Source organism: Leopardus geoffroyi, chromosome B3, assembly GCF_018350155.1.
Source record: "Leopardus geoffroyi isolate Oge1 chromosome B3, O.geoffroyi_Oge1_pat1.0, whole genome shotgun sequence".
NCBI classification, from domain to species: Eukaryota; Metazoa; Chordata; class Mammalia; order Carnivora; family Felidae; genus Leopardus; species Leopardus geoffroyi.
Genome location: NC_059337.1, coordinates 125,736,554 through 125,761,101, shown reverse-complemented (window position 1 = coordinate 125,761,101; position 24,548 = coordinate 125,736,554). Strand labels below are relative to the sequence as shown.

At 36.0% G+C, this 24,548-nt stretch overlaps 1 protein-coding gene and 1 non-coding gene across 2 annotated transcripts in view; both read left to right on the top strand.

Moving 5' to 3' along the window:
* Positions 1–24,548, top strand: part of GTF2A1 (general transcription factor IIA subunit 1) — a 44,574-nt gene that overhangs the window by 12,038 nt on the left and 7,988 nt on the right. Inside the window, exons 3-8 of the mRNA XM_045451772.1 lie at positions 2,791–2,995; positions 4,796–4,860; positions 9,051–9,126; positions 10,286–10,419; positions 13,559–13,879; positions 19,704–19,793. Coding sequence (XP_045307728.1) covers positions 2,791–2,995; positions 4,796–4,860; positions 9,051–9,126; positions 10,286–10,419; positions 13,559–13,879; positions 19,704–19,793 — 891 coding nt within the window. The remainder of the gene's footprint in view (positions 1–2,790; positions 2,996–4,795; positions 4,861–9,050; positions 9,127–10,285; positions 10,420–13,558; positions 13,880–19,703; positions 19,794–24,548) is intronic.
* LOC123584719 lies at positions 4,081–4,223 on the top strand. The gene has a single exon (XR_006705666.1). It is a non-coding gene; the product is annotated as a small nucleolar RNA SNORA79 (small nucleolar RNA).

Below are 24,548 nucleotides of genomic sequence, written 5' to 3'. Positions count from 1 at the left end.
CCAAGAGTTGCTGATTCAGTAGGTCTGGGGTGGGGCCTGAGAATTGGTATGTCTAACAGTTTCTCAGGTGATGCTGATGCTGTTTGTCCTGGGACCACATTTTGAGGACCACTGATTATTGTAATAGAGGATAGATTGGAAGAACATGTTTTCTCTAGAATGTAGTCTCTGTGAGGAGAAGGATATTTATCAGGTTTGTTCACTGTTCTCAATGCCTCTACTAATGTCTAGTAGATAGGAGATCTCAGTAATTATATGCAGAATTTATGACTTGATGTGGGGAGCTCAGAGGACTTAGTCATTACAGTTTACAGTAATGGGAGGAGAGGACTTGAAGCAGGCCCATAACAGTAAACAATCCTCTGGAAAGGATAGTGACGATAGTGATGAGGTGTTGGGTGGATTCTGACCCATAGGCCGTTGACTTCAGAGGACTCGCCTAGTATCTGGGTACTAGGTGAGTAGTACCCAGCACTTAGCACATGATACATAATTACTAATATTTGCCATTACCATGGAAGTTTCGTTGAAGTAATGTGATGGATCAGATTGCAGTGGGTAGATCAATTGGAGGTGATAAAACTGAAGCTTTCAATTTAATAAAAACATGGATTAAACACAACTGTTTCTTAAAGCATTAATTAATAGTACTTTTTTTACCGTGATTTTTGGCTCACCAGAGACCAGGTTTTGTTTTGTTTTAGACTCTTTTTTTTTCTTTTTTTTTTTTTTCAATGTTTACATTTGAGAGGGAGGGGAGGGGCAGAGAAAAAGGGAGACACAGAATCTGAAGCAGGCTCCAGGCTCTGAGCTGTCAGCACAGAACCTGACATGGGGCTCGAACTTATGGACTGTGAGATCATGACCTATGCTGAAGTCGAATGCTTAACCAACTGAGCCACCCAGGTGCTCCAGTTTTGTTTTAGAACAGACAAAAGTGTAGAAGGTTTGGGTGAGTGCAGACTGTTTGGAAGCCTTACTATATGTTAGTTGGAATGTGTTTTATTCAACGTGTAAATGTCCATTTTGCTCTGCGTGCTATGCTAGATGCCTACTTCATGGAGATGAACCAGATGCAACTTGGGCTCCCAGAAAGTCATTCTTTGTTACCCTAGAAAGAACTCTAGCTGTTTTCAATCTAGATTTTTCAGAGACTTAGATTTCCTAGCTGAAAGTGAGTTTAGAAGTAATTGAACTTGTTCTCTTTTTAGATGAGGAAAATGCCCAAGAAAGATATGTAATTTGTCCACAAAGCTAAATAGTGGCCAGACTGGGACTAACTGGGTTTCTGACTTCTGGTGTCATGTTCTGTTACACAATTAATCACCACCACCACCATAATAATGAAAATAACATTTATTAGTGCTGACTTTATGCTAGACTCTGATAACTACATGAATATGTTATTTAGTCCTCACAGCAAACCAGGAGATAGATATTGTTACTATCTCTGTAAGAGTAGTCTTCAGGCAAGTTTAAATACTAAGCCTGTTAGGGGAATGGTTGCTTTGGGAAATTGACTGTTAATTTACTTTTTCAGCAAGCCATTAGAGCTATGCTGGAATTGTAATTAGCATGTAGCTACAAATATAGAATTTCTAGAAGTTGGAAGTGTCAGGAGATTATAAAAATCTTTGTGAGTATTAGTAAAGGGAGCTTCTTGAAGGATCTGATAGAAGCCTCAGGTGAGTTAGGCAATATTCCAAGAGCATATCTTAGGGGAGAAAACAAAGTATGTGTAGGTGCTTGTGTACAAAATGACTGAATTAAATTTCATTTGTATATTTAAAGAACAGTTTGTTCCTTTGTTGGGCAGTTTCTTATAAGGGTTGAGGCTCTCTAGATTGAACACAGTCTGGTAGAGAGGAAATGTGTTAGGAAGAAGGATGAAATAGTCATAAATACTTTATTTTCTGTGTTCCTTTTGCCCATGTCTTGATCTTGATCTCCCCCCCCCCATCATAAAAGCTGTCCTATGGTGTGATGAGAAAAGAGAAGGGGAAAAGCAGAAAAGGGTTGTCATTTCTTGTCATGATGGAAGACAGAGGGGAATTTCAAAAGGTGTAGAGGGTTGAGAGTGCCTCTAAAAGCCTTAGGCATTGCTGCTGCTTTATCCTTGTGTAGGATTGGACAGATGGAAAGTTACCCTTTTCTAACTTGAGGATTGCCTATATAATGTTTCTCGTTGTTCAAATCAAGAGAAGATGAATTTATGTTTTGCATATATAATTTAAAAGATATTTCATTAAAGAAAGATTTCCATAAAAATAGTAATTGATTTGGTGTTACAAAAGGATAATCTTTGATTATTAAAAACTTGCTTCTGTGAAACTGAGTAGAATTACTAAGGAATTACTGTAGAAAGTTTGAAGATATAAAAAGAAAATTCTCCAGTACTCTACGATAGCAAAAAATGAAATTTGATACTTTCTTTAATGTTTTTTTGTTTATTTTGAGAGAGCATATGGGCATGGGAGGGACAGAGAGAGAGAGCAAATCCTAAGCAGGCTCTGTTCTGAGAGCGTAGACCAATCCGTGAGATCATGTCTTGAGCCAAGAGTCGGATGCTCAACTGACTGAGCCACCCAGACCCCCCTGAAATTTGATACTTTAAAAATTAGTTTTGGTTATTGCATACACTTAGATAAGAATTAGGGGTTGGTTTGTTTTGTGGTTGTATCAGTTTTGAAAATGGAAGAATTTTATGAACAGACTAATAAAATATGTTTTGTCCATGTCTGGATTTATCTTCCTTGATGTTCACTTAGAATGTTCTTTTCTTTACCTTAGTTGTGGGAGAATAAACTAATGCAGTCTAGGGCAGTCGATGGATTTCATTCAGAAGAGCAACAGCTTTTACTGCAAGTTCAACAACAACATCAACCTCAGCAACAGCAGCATCACCACCACCACCACCATCAGCAAACTCAACCACAGCAGACGGTACCTCAGCAAGCGCAGACCCAGCAGGTCCTTATTCCTGCCTCACAGCAAGGTGAGGCTGGGTATATTTTTCTACTTACAACTTGGAATTGAAATTTGTCATTTTCAAAGAAGAGAAATACTCTAGGTTTTTCCTTTCTATTGGCCGAGGGATTGGTATATATATATTTGCCGACAGATTTTATATAAAAAGTGGATTTTATTTTTGTAGTAATGATAAACAACTGGTTAACTAATTGAGAGCCTAAGATGATATTCAGGTAAGTGTATTAATACTTTTGAGAAGTCTACATAATGCTGGATTTCCTACAATAAGTCAAATCTATGAAGGTTTATTTAAGGATTTCATTATTTTATATGGGAAAATCATCTACTTTCGTAATGAAATTGATTTATTCCTCCAAAGACCTATTTAAGTTTAGCTTTTATAAATATATCTGAAACATTGGAGAATTTTTGTAATGATGGCAATCGGAAATTTCAATTTCCTAGTAATTTAGTAAGTGTAAATTGACTGAATTAGATTTCTTTTAAGCGAAGAGTGTATATATAACATACCTTAATTTATATTACTTGGTTTCAGGGTAAGAAAAACCAAGTATTTATAGATTGTGTCCATAGTGCTTTGTACTGTGCAAGTAATTTCATAGACTTTGTGTCACTGAAGCTTTACAAAAGCTTTGGGAAGTAGCTCTTCGAACATTTCAATGCTCAGGAAAATTTGGGCCCTGAAAAGGCTAAGAAGCTTGGCCTGTTGCATATAACAAGTATTTTCTGTCATGACAAACATGTGTTCAGTTATGAAACTTCCGAGCATTTGAGTTTTGTAAATCTTGTTATTGAAAAGGAGAACGAAGGTATATGAAAAATTTTATTTCAAAGTAACAGTTTAGTTACCCATATGCCTCATTTGAGAGTATCTGAGAATATACTTAAGACTTAAAATTGATAGTGATAAATGGTAATGATGGTAATGATTGGTAAATGATGTACAGTAGAAATGTCTATTTGGGTTATTTTACTGTTATGCCAAATATGACTTTTAATATTTGATTTTATTCTGTATCTGCATCAAATAATTTTATCCTTTTAATCTTTTTTTGTTTTTTGTTTGTTTTTATTCCTTTTAATCTGTTTTGATGACTGTTCCTCCTATTGCCTTCAGGTCTGGCACTAGGATTTTAGGTCATCATAAATTAAAATTTGATTTTCTTCACTCAGAGAATATTAGGATAATGGGATTATCATTTATTCTCTGAAATTTGCGGAATCAAACACTTGATTCTTTTTATACTTCTGTAATATTGCCATTATTTCTGATTTATATTTTTAAAAACATTGTTGGAAGTAACAAGATTCTGGCAACTGTCAAATGGTACAAAAGGGCTCTGTAGGTTTAAAAAAAACTAGAGTTTTTTTTTTTTTTTTAGCTCATTCTTAAGGGGTTAATAATTCATTCCAACAGTAGCATCATTATATCGATAAAATAGTTCATGCTGAGTTACCAAGACAGGATTAAATTGTGTTTGATGATTTCCAGTTTAAGAATGCACAGAGCTGTATACGTATAAATATTAGGTGTCTCACTACTCCATGTTCCCAAATTCTCTTGTGTCCTTATGTATTGTTACTTAATTCTTTTTTTTCATTGATGTTTTCTAGTATAAGATGGGTATGTCACAGCTGTTATTTATAGATATTTATAACATTCTGAGATATCAAATGGGTGAATGCATTTGAATGCAGAAAATGTGAAAAAAATTTTCAGCATTGTATAGCATTCTTAGGATTGTGAAACAACCTCATGGTTCCTTGTTAGCATGTGTCTTTTTTTTTTTTTTCTTTTTACTAGCTGCTGCACCACAAGTTATAGTTCCTGATTCTAAGCTGATACAACATATGAATGCATCAAACATGGTGAGACTCAAAATGTAGCACTTTGCTTGGCTCTACTTTAACTCAAAATTGTGATTATGCCTGGGTATGTTGTGTATTAACAGTCTGAAGTTTATTCAAAACTTGAGCAAAATGGCTGTTTTATTTAGTTTCCTAAATATTGGATTTAGCAGCAAATCTAAAGTTTAGCTTGATACTTAGACATTGAGGTTCATAAAAGTATACAGTTTTCTGTTGAAAATACCAAAAGAATGGTGCTTTGTGAGAGCTGTTTTATTCCATGCTATTTTTGAAAATAGGTTTTGAGACCTACCAGACATACTGTGCCAATTATAGTTCTGTTTCAGAAGATCCATTAATTGCAAGAGGTCAGGAATGCTGAGAATTATAAGCTCTAAAAATGAAAATGAACTATTTGCATAGTTCAAGATAACTGTTTTTAAGATCAAACTTTTAAAAAGTTTTGCTCTGATTTAACCATAGCATAGCCTTTTAAGATTTATTACGACGTGTATGTTACTACTTTAAAGTGCATTTTAACCAGTTGAGTTATGTATTAGTCTTTTGATATTTCTAAGGGATATTCACTGAACATAAGTCCTTAAATTTTCACATTTCGTTTAGGGCATACAGTATTTCCCATCAAAAATAGTACCATATAACTAAAACTCAAAAAACCTTTTCAGATCCTTAGAGAATCCTTACCTATGAACTTAAAGCTTTTTTTTAGTAAAACATTAAAATGAAGTCTTACTAGAATAGTTACGCCAGCACTTTCTTATAAATGACTTTTCTTCTGTTTACAATATATAGACTGTTAGTGGTGTCTCAGTTCTAACATTTCATTCTTAAATTCAGCCAGATCTTTTATTTAATGATTAAAGAATCATTAAATGATTATCATTTAATCATAAGAGTCATTTAAATGATTAAAGAGCCATTTAAAAAAAAATCTTAGCCTAACACCAGCAATGAGATTTTTTTCAGATAGTTTTTTTTAAATGAAAAAGGAGTATTTTAATTTTTTTTTTTTTTTAATGTTTATTTTTGAGACAGAGAGAGACAGTGCATGAGCATGGGAGGGGCAGAGAGAGAGAGAGGGAGACACAGAATCTGAAGCAGGCTCCAGACTCTGAGCTGTTAGCACAGAGCCCGAGGCGGGGCTTGAACTCACGAACTGTGAGATCATGACCTGAGCTGAAGTCGGACGCTTAACCGACTGAGCCACCCAGGTGCCCCTGAAAAAGGAGTATTTTAAAAAAAATCACTTCTGTTTGGTGAGTGATGAGTAGTGAACCTCAAACTCATTTGCGATTGATAAGCCAGATAGGAAACAGGGCTCACCTACTAGACAAATGATTCCTTTTAAAATATGCCAGCCTTATAAATTTATAACTTGACAGAATTGCAAATTTCTGCACTATAGTGGAAATTACAGTTTTTAAATTCACACAAAAAAAATCAAGCATATCTATTTGTACTTCCAGTTAAAGTTGCTGGAATTAATTTTTTCTGCATGAAAATCACAAAATTCCAGTCTATTATGGAATCACAAGAATTTTTATCATTCAAAAATTCCATTTCAGGGGCGCCTGGGTGGCGCAGTCGGTTAAGCGTCCGACTTCAGCCAGGTCACGATCTCGCAGTCCGTGAGTTCGAGCCCCGCGTCAGGCTCTGGGCTGATGGCTCAGAGCCTGGAGCCTGTTTCCGATTCTGTGTTTCCCTCTCTCTCTGCCCCTCCCCCGTTCATGCTCTGTCTCTCTCTGTCCCGAAAATAAATAAACGTTGGAAAAAAAAAAAAAGTTAAAAAAATTTCCATTTCAGGTCTAATACCCCCAATTATTTTTTTTTTAACCTCCACCCTTAAAAATAAAAGTCTAACTGTACGATATATATTGCAGTTGGGACTATTGAGACTGTTTCCTAGGGAATAACTTGTGTCATTTTAAAACCAAGTTTTGTAGAATCACTTGGAGTAGGCCCATCTTACTTAGATTTTCTAAGAATTTTAAGTGTTTGCGAGAGAATTTTGAATTAAAATTGTGTTTAAAGAGACTGGGGCAAAATCAGTAGCCCATCTCTTACCTGTTTTTTACATCTCCTTGATTCCAAAAAGCATGTATTTAAATAGATCATGGGTCAGAAACGTTAGTCAATAAAATGCATTAGCATATATGTGTATTTTAGTATTTTACTTGATGTTGTCAGTGTTTGCCTCATACATTTTATATGTTCTGAAACATAATCACTGTGGGCTCCTTACCAATAAAAGGTTTTTGGGTTTTGTTTGTTTGCATTATTATTCCTGATTAGAAGATAGCCATTAAAAACAGTTTTGGGGTACCTGGGTGGCTCAGTTGGTTACGCATCTGACTCTTCGTTTGGCTCAGGTCCTGATCTCACTGTTTTGTGAGTTCGAGCCCCATGTCAGGCTCCATGATGACGGTGCAGAGTCTGCTTGGGATTCTCTGTCTCCCTCTCTCTCTGCTCCTCGCCCACTTATGCTGTCTCTGTCTCTCCCAGAATAAATAAACTTAAAAAAAATTTTTTTCTAAAAGTTCTAATTTTTTTTAAAAATAGGATTTTATTTTTAAGCAATCTCCACACCCAGCATGAGGCTTGAACTCTTGGGTCACATGCTGTACTGACTGAGCCAGCCAGGCACCCCAGTTTTGATTTTTTTTAATAGTTATGCATGCTTTGGAAATGAACACATTGAAAAGTTAAGTAATTCAGTAAGAATGGAGGATAGTGGTAATATATTAGGTAGAAAGGTATTTCAGAGAAATTACAAAACAAGACCAGGGTACCAGGGTGGCTCAGTTGGGTATATGTTCGACTCTTGGTTTTGGCTCAGGTCATGATCTCCTAGTTAGTCAGCTCAAGCCTCCATCTGTCAGCTCTGTGCTGACAGTGTGGAGCTTTCTTTGTATCTTCCCTCTCTCTGCCCTCCCTGCTTGTAGTTTCTCTCTTTCTCTCTCTCTCTCTCTCTCTCTCTCTCTCTCTCTCTCAAAATAAATAAACTTCAAAAATATTAAAAACAAAACAGGATCTTCTATCAAACCAGTGTTGCAGGTTCTCTTTATGAAATAATTGCTCTAATGCATTATTCTAATGCTATTTCATATAATACGAGAATAAATTTTCAGTAGGTATCAATAAAGGATGGTTTGTGTATGGTATGTCACTCCAGAAATATTTATTGGTAGCAACTTGAACGTGCAGAGGTGTGTAGGTGGTCATTGGGTCATGTATGATGTGTAGAAACTAGAGTTGTCACTTTGCCAGTATAGGGAGATCTATTAATCTCATAAAATATGAATTATAAGCCCTTAATATGTTTTTTTAATGTTTAGTTTGAGAGAGAGAAACCAAGTGGGGGAAGGACAGAGAGAGAGGGAGACAGAGAATGCGAAGCAGGCTCCATGCTATCAGCACAGAGCCCGGCATGGGGCCTTAACCCACAAACTGTGAGATCGTGACCAGGACCGAAGTCGGATGCCTAAGCGACTGGCCACCCAGGTGCCTCTAGGCCCTTCGTATTTCTAAATAATATTTCTCAGTAGTAAATGGCTGTTAACTTATTCCTCAGACTTAGATTACCTTTCATTTGCCTATACAGACAAGATTTATTAAAATAAATGAAATGCAGAACCTGCATTTCATGAAGAGAACCTGGTGGGGCTATAGCTGTATTCTGGGGACATAGTGGGAATTTGAGGCTTTAGGTGTAGAAATTACTTAGGCCTATTAAATGACAAGAAGAAACACATTTTCTTTCTCTTTCTTTTCTTTTTTAATGTTTATTTTTGAGAGAGAGAGAGAGAGTGCGCTGTGTGAGCAGGGGAGGGGCAGAGAGTGGGAGACAGAGGATCCAAAGTGGGCTCTGTGCTGGCAGTGAAGAGGGGCTTGAACCCACAAACCATGAGATCATGACCTGAGCCAAAGTCAGACACTTAACTGACTGAGCCACCCAGGCGCTTCATATTACTCTACTTAGTTGAAGTACTTAAGGAAAGCATTTAGGCTAGGTAGTCTTTATTGTATCATTTTATAAAATGGGATTTAGTCTCACTAGAACTTTTAGCATTAGTATACACTAAACAATAAACTTCCAAATACTATTAAAATGTGCCAGAGTTAAACTGAGGTACTCTTGTGCCCATATGTGGTTTTGATTTTTTTCCTTTGCTCTCCCCCCACCCCCCCAGAGCGCTGCTGCTACAGCTGCTACCTTGGCACTCCCTGCAGGCGTGACTCCTGTTCAACAGATATTAACAAATTCAGGTAATTAGGAATAACAGCACCATTATTTATATGTATAAATCAGAAAATTGTACCATCTAGTCTTTGTTTTGGCCTCACTGAAAAAAATCAGTGTTTCTTTTGTGATTTAGCTTATTAGGTTATTAAAATAAGATCAAGTACTACTGCACATTAAATGAGAATTATTGCTGAGGATGCAGTAGGGAAGATGAAAATTGCACTTGAGCTTTTGATCTGTGGATAAGAATCCTATTTATTGAATGAAGTATAATCATATAGAAATATATAGATTTTTACACCTTTACATAGATTAATACATACATAGATTTAATACTTACATAGATTAAACACCTTTAACTTGCCAAATAAATTAAACTTGACTCCTTTGAACAAATTTGTGATATCAAACTAAGTACTCTGTTTTATATAGCATGTCTGCATAAACTGACAAAATTTACTTGGGATTTTTGGCATATTAATGGAAGAATTTATGTGGCTTTTAAGTATTCTTTCTGTAATCGTAATTATATAATTTCTTATTATTTTGCCAATAAAATTCTAAATTTGTAAAGAACTTTCTACATATTTTTAACGTGTAATTGTTGCTTTTTAGTTATTTGAAGATTCTGCATCATCTAAAACAACAAAGAGAGGGATTCACTTCTGTGTGTATAAGCCATGCATACAGTTAGGATTATGTGGCAATGATAATTGGTTCAGCAAGCTTTGATTGTTTTTAAGCATTTTGAAACTAAGTACCCTGGTGCTTTGGCTCAAGATACTAATGAACTGTTACACTTTCATGTCTTTAAGCTTTAAAAACAAAGAGCCCCTGAAAACATCTGATCTTGCTTACTGCTCTTTCATGACTCCTAACATGTTAGTAAAGATAATTTAAACTTCTAATCAATTCTCATAATCTGTTGTTAAAACTTTATTGGAAAAGAGTTTTATGAGGATAAGTAAGGAAAAGAAAACATTTTAAAACATTTATAAAACATGGAGAAAAGTGAAGAAGGTAAGTTTGCTGTGTATGGGTGACAATGCTTAATAAAATCGTTAGACTTCTTATTTGAGAATTAATAGGGCATTTTGGTGGTTTGACATTTACCATGAATTCATTTATTTTGAGATGGTTACTGCTAAAATGGTAACTTGTAATATATATGTTTTGCTTTAGGCCAGCTTCTTCAAGTAGTCAGAGCAGCCAATGGTGCCCAGTATATCTTCCAGCCTCAGCAGTCAGTGGTTCTGCAACAACAAGTTATACCACAAATGCAGCCTGGTGGAGTACAAGCCCCTGTTATACAACAGGTAATAGAGTCATAAGTTATGATCACCATGGGGTTCTTTTTTCTTCTTCTGTTTGAATTCTCTGGGTGGTTCCCTTTCTCTTTCTCATGGCTTTGTCTATACGAATGCTTAGACTATTCTCTAATACTATACATCCTGTCATTCTAAATTACTCCTGTATACGTCACAGCTTAACTTACATACAATATGTTTAAGACTAAGTTGTCATTATCCTTGCTTATCTTTCATCATCCCTCCGAACATGTTTTTCAGTCAGTGGCACCACTCTCCAGCTTCCTAAGCCTCCCAAGTTATCTGGTATTCATTCAACAAATATTTACTGTGTGGCTGTGTATCAGGGTCTTTGCAAGGGACTAGAGATTTAAGAGTGAACAGAGCAGGCATGAATCTTATGAAGCTTATACATTTTCTGGAAGTGGGTGTGGGGTGTGGGATCCTCCCCCTCCTTTACCTTTAATATGCAACGTATCACAAATTCCTACCAATTCTTAATAGCTCCTTTTTTTCAGACTGCAGTTTTAACATGTTTGCAGTTCCTTAGTATGTTTGAAACTAGTTTTCTTTTCTCAGACTCTCTTATCATTTCCTTAGTTCATGCTTTCTTAATTTCTCACTTAAAATACAATTATCCTCTCAGTACTATATATATGTATACACACACGCTATATACTATGTGTAAAATGTGAGCGGGGCACCTCGGTGGCTCAGTTGGTTAAGCGGCCGCCTTCGGCTCAGGTCATGATCTCGTGGTCTGTGAGTTTGAGCCCTGCATCAGGCTGTGTGCTAGCAGCTCAGAGCCTGGAGCCTGGTTTGGATTCTGTGTCCCGCCCCTCCCCCCAGTAGTGCTCTGTCTCTGTCTCTCAAAAATAAATAAATGTTAAAAAAAAAAATTAAAAAAAAATGTGAAGGTGTGTGTATATACATATGTGTATATATATATATATATATATATATATATAATTGCACACACTATATACATATATATACACACTTTAATACTATATGTTATCCTCCTAATTGATTTCCCTGACTGTAGTCTTGTGCCCTTCTAACCTGTTACTCTGTATTTGTAGTTATTTTTCTAAAATACTTAAAATAATGATTTCCCCTTGCCTATTGGAAAAAGTCTAAACTCCTCAGCATGGTTCACAGGATCTTTGGGTTTTTTTGGATCTTGTTTTTTTGTTCTCTTCAGGTTTATTCCTTGCCATGCTTCTAGTTATCTGCTTCAGCTGCTGTTTAGATCAAAGTTAAATATTTGTATCTACTTGTGTGCCAGGTGTTAAACTCTTATACTATGAAGACAAAGAGGAAAGAGAAATGGTTATTTTCTTGAGGAACTTAGGTACTTTAAAAAAGAGACACATAAATACATAATGTTTGTATAATAGTATGAAGATAGAGGTAAGATCAGAGAAGCATTAATCCATCTGATTTACAGCTTTCCAGATTTTCTCCTGCTATTACTTTTGGGTTTCACTTGATAATTACTCTTCTACTTAGAATGTCCTTTGGCCTTCGTTCCAGCAACTCCCTCCACTCCCGCTGCCCCCCAGGCAAACCAACCAACTGACCAAATGGAAAAACCTGGCTAATCTTCCAAGCACAAATGAACTCAAGTATTAACCTATTAGGAAGGCTTCTCTGGCCATACCTTGTCCCTCAAGCTGAATTTAATACTCTGTCCCGTGTTTTCTTTTTTTTTTTTTTTAATTTTTTTTTTTTTTTCCAACGTTTATTTATTTTTGGAACAGAGAGAGACAGAGCATGAACGGGGGAGGGGCAGAGAGAGAGGGAGACACAGAATCGGAAACAGGCTCCAGGCTCTGAGCCATCAGCCCAGAGCCCGACGCGGGGCTCGAACTCACGGACCGCGAGATCGTGACCTGGCTGAAGTCGGACGCTTAACCGACTGCGCCACCCAGGCGCCCCTGTCCCGTGTTTTCATAACATCATATCATACTTCTGTTACACCTTCTGTCTTTTTTTTTTCTTTGAAGTTTGTTTATTAGAGCGTGCAAGCAGGGGAGGGGCAGAGAGAGAGGGAGAGAGAATCCCAAGCAGGCTGTGCACTGTCAGCATGAAGCCCAGAGCTTGAACTCCGAAACCAAGAGTTGGACGCTCACCCAACTTGAGCCACCCAGATGTCCTTAAGCCTCCTATCTTCTTGAGTTGTTTTACTGCTTTGCCTATGCACCATTAATCTGTAAACTTCTTAAGAGAAATATTGTTTTATTCTGCATTCCTTGAAACTAAAGGCAAATAATTGCCATTCATTGTTTTTATTTATCACTAGGAAGTCTCTGCTTTTTATTTATTAAGAAGTATAATTATAAATATGTTTATTATAAAAGATATAATTAATATTTGTTGATATGTTCTTTTTGAGTTGTGGTTTACCTTAGAATTCCAGATGCTGAAAGGAACTTGAGAAATTGTCTGATCTGGTGTGGTTGCATGGTTAGAATCAGCTGGGGAGCTTTAAATGATTACATTTCTGCTCACACCAGTTAAATCAGAATAATAGGACTGGGGCCCAAGTACCAGTATTTTTTAAGTTACCAGGTGGTTGTAATTTGCAGCCAGGGTTGAGAACCATTGATCCTAGTATAACAGTGAAGTGACAAAAGCCAAGGGAGGTTAAGTGACATGCCTCTGCTACATCCCTATCTGGGATCTTAGACAAAACTAGGACCTAAGACTTCACATTTCCAGTGCGGTGTTCTCCACAGGGAGGCAGTGTAACATAATAATTAGAGCAAAGTCAGAAAGTCTAGCTTAAGATTTTGCCTTTTAGTGACGGGCAGGTTGGTGAGTTACTATACCTATGTATACATCAAATAAATAAACTTATATGTAACTCTTAGTCCAGAATCTGCCATGTACATATACATAGCAAGTGCTCAGTAAATGAAACAGTTATTTTCAGAAAATCTTTTTTCCTTCAGAAATTTGAATGGTAAAATGGAAGTGGATCAGTATACTAGTTAAACATTCCTTTTATGCCTTGGTAGTTTTAACGGTGTGAGATACGGTCATTTTTGGTGACTCTTCAGCTTTTAGGTCTGTCTGTGTACCACATGAAACTGAGCTGCTTGGTCCTCTGACTAGTTTCTAATATGGGTTTCTTTTGCCTTAGGTACTGGCCCCTCTTCCTGGAGGGATTTCACCACAGACGGGTGTCATCATTCAGCCACAGCAAATCTTATTTACAGGAAATAAGACTCAAGTTATACCTACAACAGTGGCTGCACCAACACCGGCACAGGCACAGATAACTGCAGCTGGCCAACAGCAACCACAGGCCCAGCCTGCTCAGCCACAAGCTCCATTGGTGTTACAGGTTGATGGAACTGGGGATACGTCATCTGAAGAAGATGAAGATGAAGAAGAAGACTATGATGATGATGAGGAGGAAGACAAAGAGAAAGATGGAGCTGAGGATGGGCAGGTAGAAGAAGTAAGTTTGTAGTAAAAGACTTGAAACGAGAAACTATTAGTTTCTTTTACCCGGTGCCAAACTGATGAATTATATTCTATTTTTTCAGAGGCCGTTAGGGTATTATACAATACAGATTTTAATATAAAGTTAGATTTTTAACCTAATAAGGGTTTTAGATTTTTCTGGTTGTATTTATCTTCATGAAGTATTGTTTCATATAGCTGACAATAAAAAACGTGTATCAAATTGAGTTGTATTTATAAAGGGGGTGGAGACAGTGCACGTAATGCTAGTTTTCTGGCTTATGCATTCACGATATGGTTTAAACATACGACATTGGTAGAACAGATAATATGGTTAATCTTTTGCTTCAGTAATTAGAAAGGTATGGCAACATTTGGGAAGAGAGGAAACTTGAGAAAAAAGCTGAATGTGACTTCCTTTTGGTCTGTATTCCATATCAGTTCCTTACATCACTTTATCTACTCTTAGTGTCCATCATGAGTTAAGCAAAGTATTCTTTCTTAGTCTTAGTTATGTATTTCTAGAAGCGTATATCTTTGTTTTCCTTAGTGTTCTTGCTTGGTTACTTGTGTTCAAGGTGACATTTGTCTTAACAGTTTTCGTTGTTACTGCTTTCTGCAACCTAAGATGTAAATTTGTTTATCCTAGTACAAATTTCTTTAAATTATCTAATGTTTTTTTAAAAAATATTTAAGATAAAAACATCCTTACATCCACCTCTAGTTAAAAATAATCCCATACTTTGTTCAAGTCCCCTGAGTGCCTCGCCCCAATCCCCATTCTCTTCCCTCTTCCTTCTGTCATCAGAGTAACCATGCTCATGAATTTTGTGTTTACCATCTGTATTTATATTCCTGAAGAGCATATTGTTTAATTGTGAATGCCTATTTATAACATAAATGGAGTAATTTCTGTATTCTTCTGCAGGTTGACTTTTTTTTCCCTCAAGGTGGTATTTCTGAGGTTCATCTAAGTTACTGCATATACCTAGAATTATTTTCACTGTTGAATATACCATAGCTTATTTATCCATATCTGATGTGATGGGTTGTGTCTACTTGTTTACTGTTATAAAATATTTTGGAGTGTGTCTTCTGAGGACACACGCATGACTTTCTTTTAAGTGTTATACCTAACCATTGAATTACTAGATTCTAAGGCATGCACATCTTCAACTTTACAATACAATGCCAGATTGTACTAATGTCTTCACTGATACTTGATATTGTTAGGCTTCTTAATTTTTGGCAGTCTGATAGGTAGAAAGTGGTGTTTCTTTTTGGTTTTAATTTGCATTTCCTTGATTAATCATGATATTTATCTTTTTTTATTAAAAGTTTTTTTTTTTTTCAACGTTTATTTATTTTTGGGACAGAGAGAGACAGAGCATGAACGGGGGAGGGGCAGAGAGAGAGGGAGACACAGAATCGGAAACAGGCTCCAGGCTCTGAGCCATCAGCCCAGAGCCCGACGCGGGGCTCGAACTCACGGACCGCGAGATCGTGACCTGGCTGAAGTCGGACGCTTAACCGACTGCGCCACCCAGGCGCCCCTAATCATGATATTTATCTTTGATTCTTTCATGTTTTCTCAATTGACAATTAAATATTAAAAAGGGCAGCTTTTCTTACCTCATTGGCTAAACCTTCCAGAACAATATTGATTAAAAGTAGCAGGCACCCTTATCTTGTTTTTGTTTTTGTTTTTTTAAGTTTATTTATTTTGAGAGAGTACGTGCGTGCAAGCAGGGGAGGAGAAGAGAAAGACGGGGAGAGAGAATGCCGAGCTCCACTGAGTGTGGAGCCACGTAGGGTTTAATCTCAGGACCCTGGGATCATGACCTGAGCTGAAATAAAGAGCCACATCAAGAGACGCTCAACCACTGAGCCACCCAGATGCCCCTTTCTTATCTTATTCTTAATCTTAAAGGGAACCCTTTCTATGATTCACTATTTAATATAATGTTTACTGTAGATTTTTTATGGATATCTTTTCTCTGGTTAAGGAAGTTCTCTTTTATTCAAATTAACTAAGAGCTTTGCTTTATTTTTTGTATCATAAATAAATATTGAATTTTATTAAACACTTTTTCTGCAACTATTAGATCATCATACAATTTCTTATCCTTAATCTGTTATTTATAACTAATTGCACTAATTGGTTTTCTACATGTAAACCAATTTTGTTTTCCTGGGATAGCATGACTTGAGTATTGCCCTTTTTATGAATTGCTGAATTACTTACACTTAGTTCAGGATTTTTACATGTATATTCATGAACAATACTGTCTGATTTTCTGTTCTCATACTCTTTTTACTAGGTTTTCAGGTTTATGATAGTCTTATAAAATGAATTCTGGCAAATATTCCACTTCCTTGGACTTTTTTTTTTCTAAGATTATACTTAATTGTTCTGTGAATATTTGTTAAAGTATGCTGTTAAAAATATCTGATGCTAGTAATGTCTTTACTCTGTTCAAGTATCTTTCTTTTTGAGACTGAATAAGTTACATTTTCTAGTATTACATATTTAAATGTTTAATTAGCATAAAGTTAATGATAATCTTTTTGGTGTCAGAATCATATGTAGTCATTTCCTTTTTTTTAATATTCTCATTTCTGATATTATTTGTGTCTTCTTGCCCTTCTTTTCTTGTTCAGTTTTGCCAGAGGCATATTGATTTCATTGATGTTTTTTAAGAATCAACTTTTAGCTTTATTCTCGTTAGTGTATTTTTTTCTATTTCATTAATTTTTGTTGTGACTAAACTGTTTTATTTGTAGAGAATATGATCTGTGTGACGGGACTTGCTTCATGTGGTCACTATTTGCATATGCTTCTGTATATTTGAAAAGACTGTTTTCTGCAGTTGTTTTGTTGTCTTCTGTATGTACCATTAGAATTAGATTGTTAATCGTTTTCTTTGGATAGTCTATTTACATATCTAAGGTAAGATATGTCTACCTTACTGAAATTTTTTGTGTGCTGACACCATCATTGATTACTGAGTGAGATATGTTCAGATCTCCTACTATGATGGTGGATTTGTTTTGTTTTCATTATGCTTTTTATAATTTGAACCTAAAAATGGATGTACATAAGCTTAAATATGTGTTTTCCAGTGAATTGAACCATTTATGATTATATAGTTTACTGTTTTATCTACAATTTTTTTCCCCATACAGTCTGTTTTGTGTGACATTAATAGAGCCATGTCAACTTTGTTCAGTTAGAATTTGCCTGCCTGGTATGGCTCTATTCATTCTTTTACTTCGACATTTTTTTGGATCCCTAAGTTTTAAGTGTGTCTTTTTTATGTGAAATACTGCTATGTATGCTGTCATGTTACAAAATTTTTATATGGGCCAAGACTATTCAGTAGGAAAGAATGGTCTTATTCAACAAATGTAGCAACCAAATATCCATCCTCATGCAAAACAGTGAAGTTGGACCCCTACCTCACACCATATACAAAATTAGCTCTTAATGGGTCAAAGACCTAAATGTAAGAGCTAAAACTATAAAACTCTTAGAGAAAAACAGGACAGAAGCCTCACAACACTGGTTTTGTTAATAGTTTCTTAGATGGGACACCAAAAGCACAGGGAATAAAAATAATAATAATAATAACATGGACTTAATAGATTAAAAACTTATGTGTGTCTAAGGACTATGTTCAAAAAGTGAAAAGACCGTCTACAAAATAGGGGAAAATATCTGCAAATCACATACCTGATTAGAGCTTAATATCCAGAATAGAGAACTTTTAAAATTCTACAACAAACAACTCTATTCCAAAATGAGCAAAGGACTTAAATAGACATTTCTCCTATACAGATAGCCAACAAGCCTGTGAAAAAATGTTCAATATTACTGTTTATTACAGAAATGCAAATCTCCAAACCACAAAGAGATACCACTTGATGTTTACTGGGATGGCTGTAATCACAAAAGGAAAAAGGGAGACAGATGTGGGGCACGCCTGAGTGGCTCAGTTGGTTAAGTGTCCGACTCTTGATTTTGGCTGAGGTCATGATCAGACAGTTGTGAGATCGAGCCCTGTCTCAGGCTCCACACTGAGCCTGTTTGGGATTCTTTGCCTCTCTCTCTCTCTCTCTCTCTCTCTCTCTCTCTCTCTCTCTCTCTCTCCCCCTCAACCCCTCTCCCTCTCTCCCACCTCCCTCTCTCTCCCCCTCCCTCCCTCCCTCTCCCCCTCCCTCCCTCCTTCTCCCTCTCTCTCCCCCCCCTCCCCCTCCCTCCCTCCCCCCCCCCCATGCACTCTCAAAAAAAACAAAAAACAAAAAACACGCTTATAAGAGAGAGACCAGATACTGTTGGGGATGTGGAGAAATTGGAATTCTTGTGCATCGCTGATGGAGATGCAAAATGGTGTAGCTGCTGTGGAATATGGTTTGGGGGTTCCTCAAAATGTTAAGCGTAAAAATATCATATGACCCAGCAGTTCTTCTAAGTATATGTATAGGAAAATTGAAAATAGGTATTCAAACAGAAGCTTGTGTGTGAATGTTCCAAACTTTACAAAATCCAAAAAAATGTAAATAACCCAAATGTCTATCAGTTGGTGGAGGGACAAATTAAAATGTGGTTTATCCATACAACGAAGTATTATTTAGCCAGGAAAAGGAACAAAGTACTGGCTTATGCTACAGCATGGATGAACCTCACACATTATAAGTTAAAGAAACCACACCACAGGTTATATGTGTATATTGTATGTTTCCATTTATATGAAATATCTAGAGGTAAATATATAGTGACAGAAAGCAGTAAGTCGGGGGCTGGGAAGAGGTGGGAATGAGGAGTGACTGCTTAATGGTAAAGGTGATGAAATTATTCTGGAATTAAATAGTGATAATTGCACATATTGTGAATGTACTAAGTATGATTGGTTGTACACTTTAAAATGGTTAAAGTGGTGAATTTTATCTCAATAAATTGCTTTTACATTTACATTGGTGATATCTATTTTAAATGAAAGAATACATATACATACACATATATGTGAGATACAGGCCTAGTTATAGACATTGACTTAATATCACCTTATTTTCCTTTCCACTTTTATTTTGTCCTGTCTTCTCTTTCTCTGTTAATTAAAAATCTGGGTTATATCTTTTATCCTCTCAAATAACTGAGGTCAAATTTAATATCTTTGGTCATTTTATACACTAGTTAGATCTTGGTCTTTAATTCTTTTGGGGACTGAGATCCTTTCCCACCCTTCCACAGGTCCCCTTTTCATTTGAATGCCTTAGGTAATTATACTGCAAGCCTCCACCATTACCATCAGAATGGTAGTCCTGCTAATATTATAAACAGTCTTAGTCCTCAGTGTTGTATACACAAGCCAGACTCCTAACCTGTTTTAGAGCCCCTTTTTCCTCCAACTTCACCATTTTTTTCCCCTTTTACTCTGCTACTTCTGGTGGTACATAATGCCATTATCTCATTAAACCTTTGTATTTTCTTAGGTCCCCTTCTAGGCATTTAAACAGTTATTGAAGAGAATATGTGCTATTCTGAAAGAATGAAGGAAATAAAATCTCTTTTCAGACTTTAAAGTTATGTAGCTTAACTACTTTAATTTTTGGTTTCTTGCTGGCATTTCAGTAACCTTGGCAAAGTCTTAACCATAGCTGATTAACAATATGTTTGTGGTGTATATGTGTGTGTGTGTGTGTGTATGCTTCTATCTGATCCTTCATTCTCGAAGAACATCAAAGTCATTGTGTATTAGAAGGGGCTTTTTCTAGTAGCACGTGAAGTATAAATAAATCCTGTTCTTTCTTATTTGTAGGAGCCCCTCAACAGTGAAGATGATGTGAGTGATGAGGAAGGACAGGAACTCTTTGATACAGAAAATGTTGTTGTATGCCAATATGATAAGGTAAGGATTTTATCAGATTACTGACATTTTTTTGTTATGATTTCTTCCCTAAATATCTGTTCTACCTTGTTCAAACATTTGGGCAGCTAATTGATGCCTCTTATATTCAGTATAAACAGTGAATGAAAACATTGTTATAGTTGATTATTTTAATAAAATGAGAAATTATTTATGTAGCTATACATTTGAAAAATGTTACAGTAAAATCAGGAGAGGTAGGCGTTTTCCAATTTACTCTGTCTTCCACTTGTTAACAAAGTAAACAGAGCCACTTTGAGGTTGTCCTTTAACATTAATAATCTAGTGGAATAACCCCATTTTCCCTTTAGCTTCAACTACTTTAAAACTAAAAGGCTTTAATTGAATTCTGTCACTTTTTTTTTTTATTACTAAGGACAGAACTAGGGCAATAAGCAGGACTGATAACAAATAGATGTGTTTTTACTAAAAATCATTTAAAAAATTATTCAGCTTTGCTTTATTTGGTAGCATTAGGTATTTTTAAACTAGGTGTGTGAGAATTGGTTATCGAATCTTTGTTTTCCTAGTTCTCCAGAAGGATGCTACCATCCAAGTATCTTTGTTGTAGTTACAGGCATTATTGTTGAGATTTTGTTACTTGCTGAAACATTTAATTTGGAATAAAATTGTTTGCTGATTATAATCATCAAATTTATAATAAATCTACAAAGTATATTGCATTTATAATTTAATTTCAGCAGTGGTCTGTACAAAATGATGAAAACCCTAACCGAAGCAATTGGGTTTTTGTTTGTAAGCACCACTCATTCGTGAAACAAATACTTACTAAGTATCTACATGTGCCAGGCACTGGAGCTGCAATCATGATTATGCAAAATTTGTGCTCTGCATGAATTTCCTTAACAAATGATGAAGAGCTTAAATTTGTGTTGCTTCTATAGAAATGAATTTCCTAAGTAGCCATGCTTATTGCAAAGAGAACTGTAGGGAAATGTCAAAACAATGAATCTTAACATTTTGTAATGAAAAGGTAGTCAAACCAGTTAACTTATCAGAGAGATTACGGAATAAAGTCTGTGAGGCCATTGATACCGAATTACCAGAGCATCCACTCTTGTACTGTGTGACTTTTGGATAAGCTTCTTAAAACCTTATGTTATAATAAATGTAATTTCTTGTTACATTTATGTAGAGGAAGAGTATTAAGGTTAAAATAGATACCAATAAACCTTTGTTGTCAGGAAATGTGAAAGGAACCTCATACAACTAAATTATCCAGAACACAATTTTTTTTTTTTTAATGTTTATTTATTTTTGAGAAAGAGCTTTCAAGCATGCAAACAGGGGAAGGGCAGAGAGAGAGGGAGATAGACAATCCCAAGCAGGTTCTGTGCTGTCGGCGCAGAGCCTGACGTGGGGATCGAACTCATGAAACATGCATGAGATTATGACCTGAGCTGAAATCAAGAGTCAGACGCTTAACTGATGGAGCCACCCAAGCACCCCCAGAACACAATTTCACAATGACAAGAGGTCAGATTTATTGGGCCAGGGAGGCCTTTACCCTAGCTAGATTGAAGAATATACTTCTCAGTATTTTCATATTATAAGAATGGTTGTATTCTCCTTTGTTATAAATTGTGCATATAATATTTGAAATGTTCAAATTGGTTTGATTTGCTCCTAAAGACATTTTAATGTTTTAAACAGAAACTCAAAATAGCTTTAAATAGTATATTCAATGATAAACAATTGTAAAGTTTACAGAGATCTAATTTGTAGAATCAGATGAGTTCTGGAGGGCTGGGCTTGATGTTTTAGTCAATGATAAAGAACGCTGGTATCCTATGAATTTGTTAAAATAGGGTTGGATATAGTTTGAGCAACTTGTATTTTAGGATTTTATATTTGAAGCCTAAACTTTAGAATTTCAATAATGAGTCAATTTTAGAATACATTATCTTATTTATAGAAAGAATAATGAAGTCAATGTTGCCAATCAAAACCATAGTTAAACCTAATAATGAGGCAGAGTTCTCTCTTATTATGAATAAAGACTGATGGCATTAGGTGTTGAGGCTTCAGCTTTATTGGTAATGCTTGAAGTGTTGAGTATATGGACTATTATTTGATCCTGAAACTTTTCTACACTTGCTTTTTGCATGTTGTCTTACAGCAGAATGCCATCCATTTCTTTACTTGTCTGGGGAATTTCTTTTTCTGGGCTACTCATCACTTTCTTGTTTATATAATCCCATTGTCTTTCAGGTTGCAGTCACTTGCTTCATGCTGGAAATAAATTTGTATACCCATTTTTGGATAGCTACTACTTTCTCTGTAGGAGTGGTAAAGAAAAGAGGAAACAGAGGTCTTTTCATTCAACAAACAGAGTATCTATGATGTACCAGGAAACTGTGCTAGGAGGTTGACATACTCTAGTGAACAAAATAAAACAGTTCCTGCCATTAGGAAGTTTAGTCAAGGGAAACAGATGCTAAAACTTAATAATAAATTATTATGGTATGTTAGAAGCTGATAATTGGTATGGATAATTGGTAGGAAAGGGACAGGTTACAGTTTTTAAAAGGTTAGTCTTATTAGATCTTTTGAGAAAATAACATTTGAACAAGACTTGAAGAGAGCTGGGGTGCCTGGGTGGCTCAGTTGGTTGTGTCTCTTGATTTTGGCTCAGGTCATGATTTTCAAGGTAATGGGCTCGAGCCCCACGGAGTGGAGAGCCAGCTTGAGATTCTCTCTCTCTCTCTCTCTCTCTCTCTCTCTCTCTCTCCCCCCCCCATCCCCTGCTCACACTCCCTTTTGCAAAATAAATAAACTTAAAAAAAAAAAAAAAACAACAAAAAAACCGCTTGAAGAGAGTTAGCCTTGTCATTATTTGGTAACAGAGCCTGCCTGTTGTGTGTGAGGGGTGGACAGGGGCCAGACCAGAATTGTTGGACTGGGGATGCAGGGGAGGGGATATAGTAGTAGATTAAGTCAGAGGTAAGTGGGGGCAGGTGGTGTGGAACTTCGCAAGGATGTGGGTTCTTGTGCGTGAATTGGGAAGTTACTGGAAGGTTTCAAATAGATAGATGTAGTTATCACTTACATTTTAATTCTAAAAGGATTACTTTGCTTTCTTTATTGAGAGTAGATTGTGTACAGGAAGCAGAGGTGAAACAAGGAGACTAACAGGATGTTGTAATCCAAGTGAGAGACAATGGTGAGTCAGGCTTGGGGGATAGTGTTGGAAATGGTGAGAAGCAGCTGAATCTTGGATATGTCTTGAAGGCAGAATCAGCAAGATTTTCTCTTCCTGGCTATGTGGTAGAAAAGAAAAAGAGGAATCAAGAATGATTCCAACATTTTTTGATGAGGACCCAGAAAGAAGAATGGAGATTCCATCAGCTCAGAAGGGAAAGGCCTGAAGATGGAGCAGGTTTGGGAGAAGACAGTGATTGGTTTGGGATTTAAGTTTGGTATGTCTTTTGGAATTCAAATCATCCATCTTAAGATGTGAGGTTTAACATCTTATCTACATAGTGTATTTTTCAACCAGAGCTATAAGACCACTTAATGCAAGAGTTTCTAAAGCCCAGTCTACAGTTTTAATTTTATGTTGCTCTATTTTCTTGTACTAAGTAAGAAAAATTTGGTAAATATTAAATGTGTATATAGTTTAACTCAGTGATCTAGGGGAAAAGTATGACAGTTTTCAAATACATGAAGGGTGTGTGTATATATATATATATATGTGTGTGTGTGTGTGTGTGTGTGTGTGTGTGTGTGTGTATTTTGTTTGTTTTTTGTTTTTTTAATTAAGTCCCTGAAGGTAGAGTTAGGATTAGTAAGTGGAAATTTCGAGAAAGCAGATTTCAGTAAGCGGTAAAATATGAAAGACTTGTAGAGAGCAGCCCCAGAATGGAATAACTTAATTTGCAATTCTTTAACACTCCCCCCCCCCCCCCAATCCTAATTAAGCAGACAGTGAACAGCAGTTTGCCAAGAATATGCTATGGAAATGTTTGCATTGGGAAGTTAGACTGTGGAATTTTAGGAATGAGTTCTCAGAACGTATCTGTACAAGTGAACATTTCTGGATAATTACATGAAATGATCTGATTTAGTAAAAAGTGTGTTGGACCAGAACTTGAGAATCATCTTTGTCACTTATTAGCAATATACCCCTGGTCAACTCATTGAACGTCTCCAGGCATGATTTCCTCTTTCGAATATGAAAGCCTAACCTACTCAATTTTGAAGTCCCTTTAAACCAGAGAAGAGGGAGAACGGTTGGTCTTTCTTTGAAGATGTGGAGCTTGAACCGAAAATTGAATGATGTATGGGACTTGGAAAAGGAAGAAAGGTCATTTCAGTTGATTAAATTTTGTGACTTCATTTTCCCCTTAAATCCATGAATTGCAAACAACTAAAAACTATAAATGAAAGTAAAGATGGGAGTGCCCAAGGTCTGGTCCAGTTTGAACACTGCCATTCTCCCTTTGGCTTAATTGCAGATATACATAGTTTTTGAAATCTAAGTAATCAGATATATTTGTTAAATACTGCCAAGTATAAGGTTCCACGTTAGGTCTTGAGAAAACGATGTTTTACTTTGGTAGGAGAAAATAATTTATATATATATATATATATATATATATATATATATATATATACACACTTAGAAATGATACTAGAAATGTGTTTAGGAATACCACTGAAAATTAACAATTAGACTACTTTTTGAGGCACCTGGGTGGCTCATTTGGTTATGCA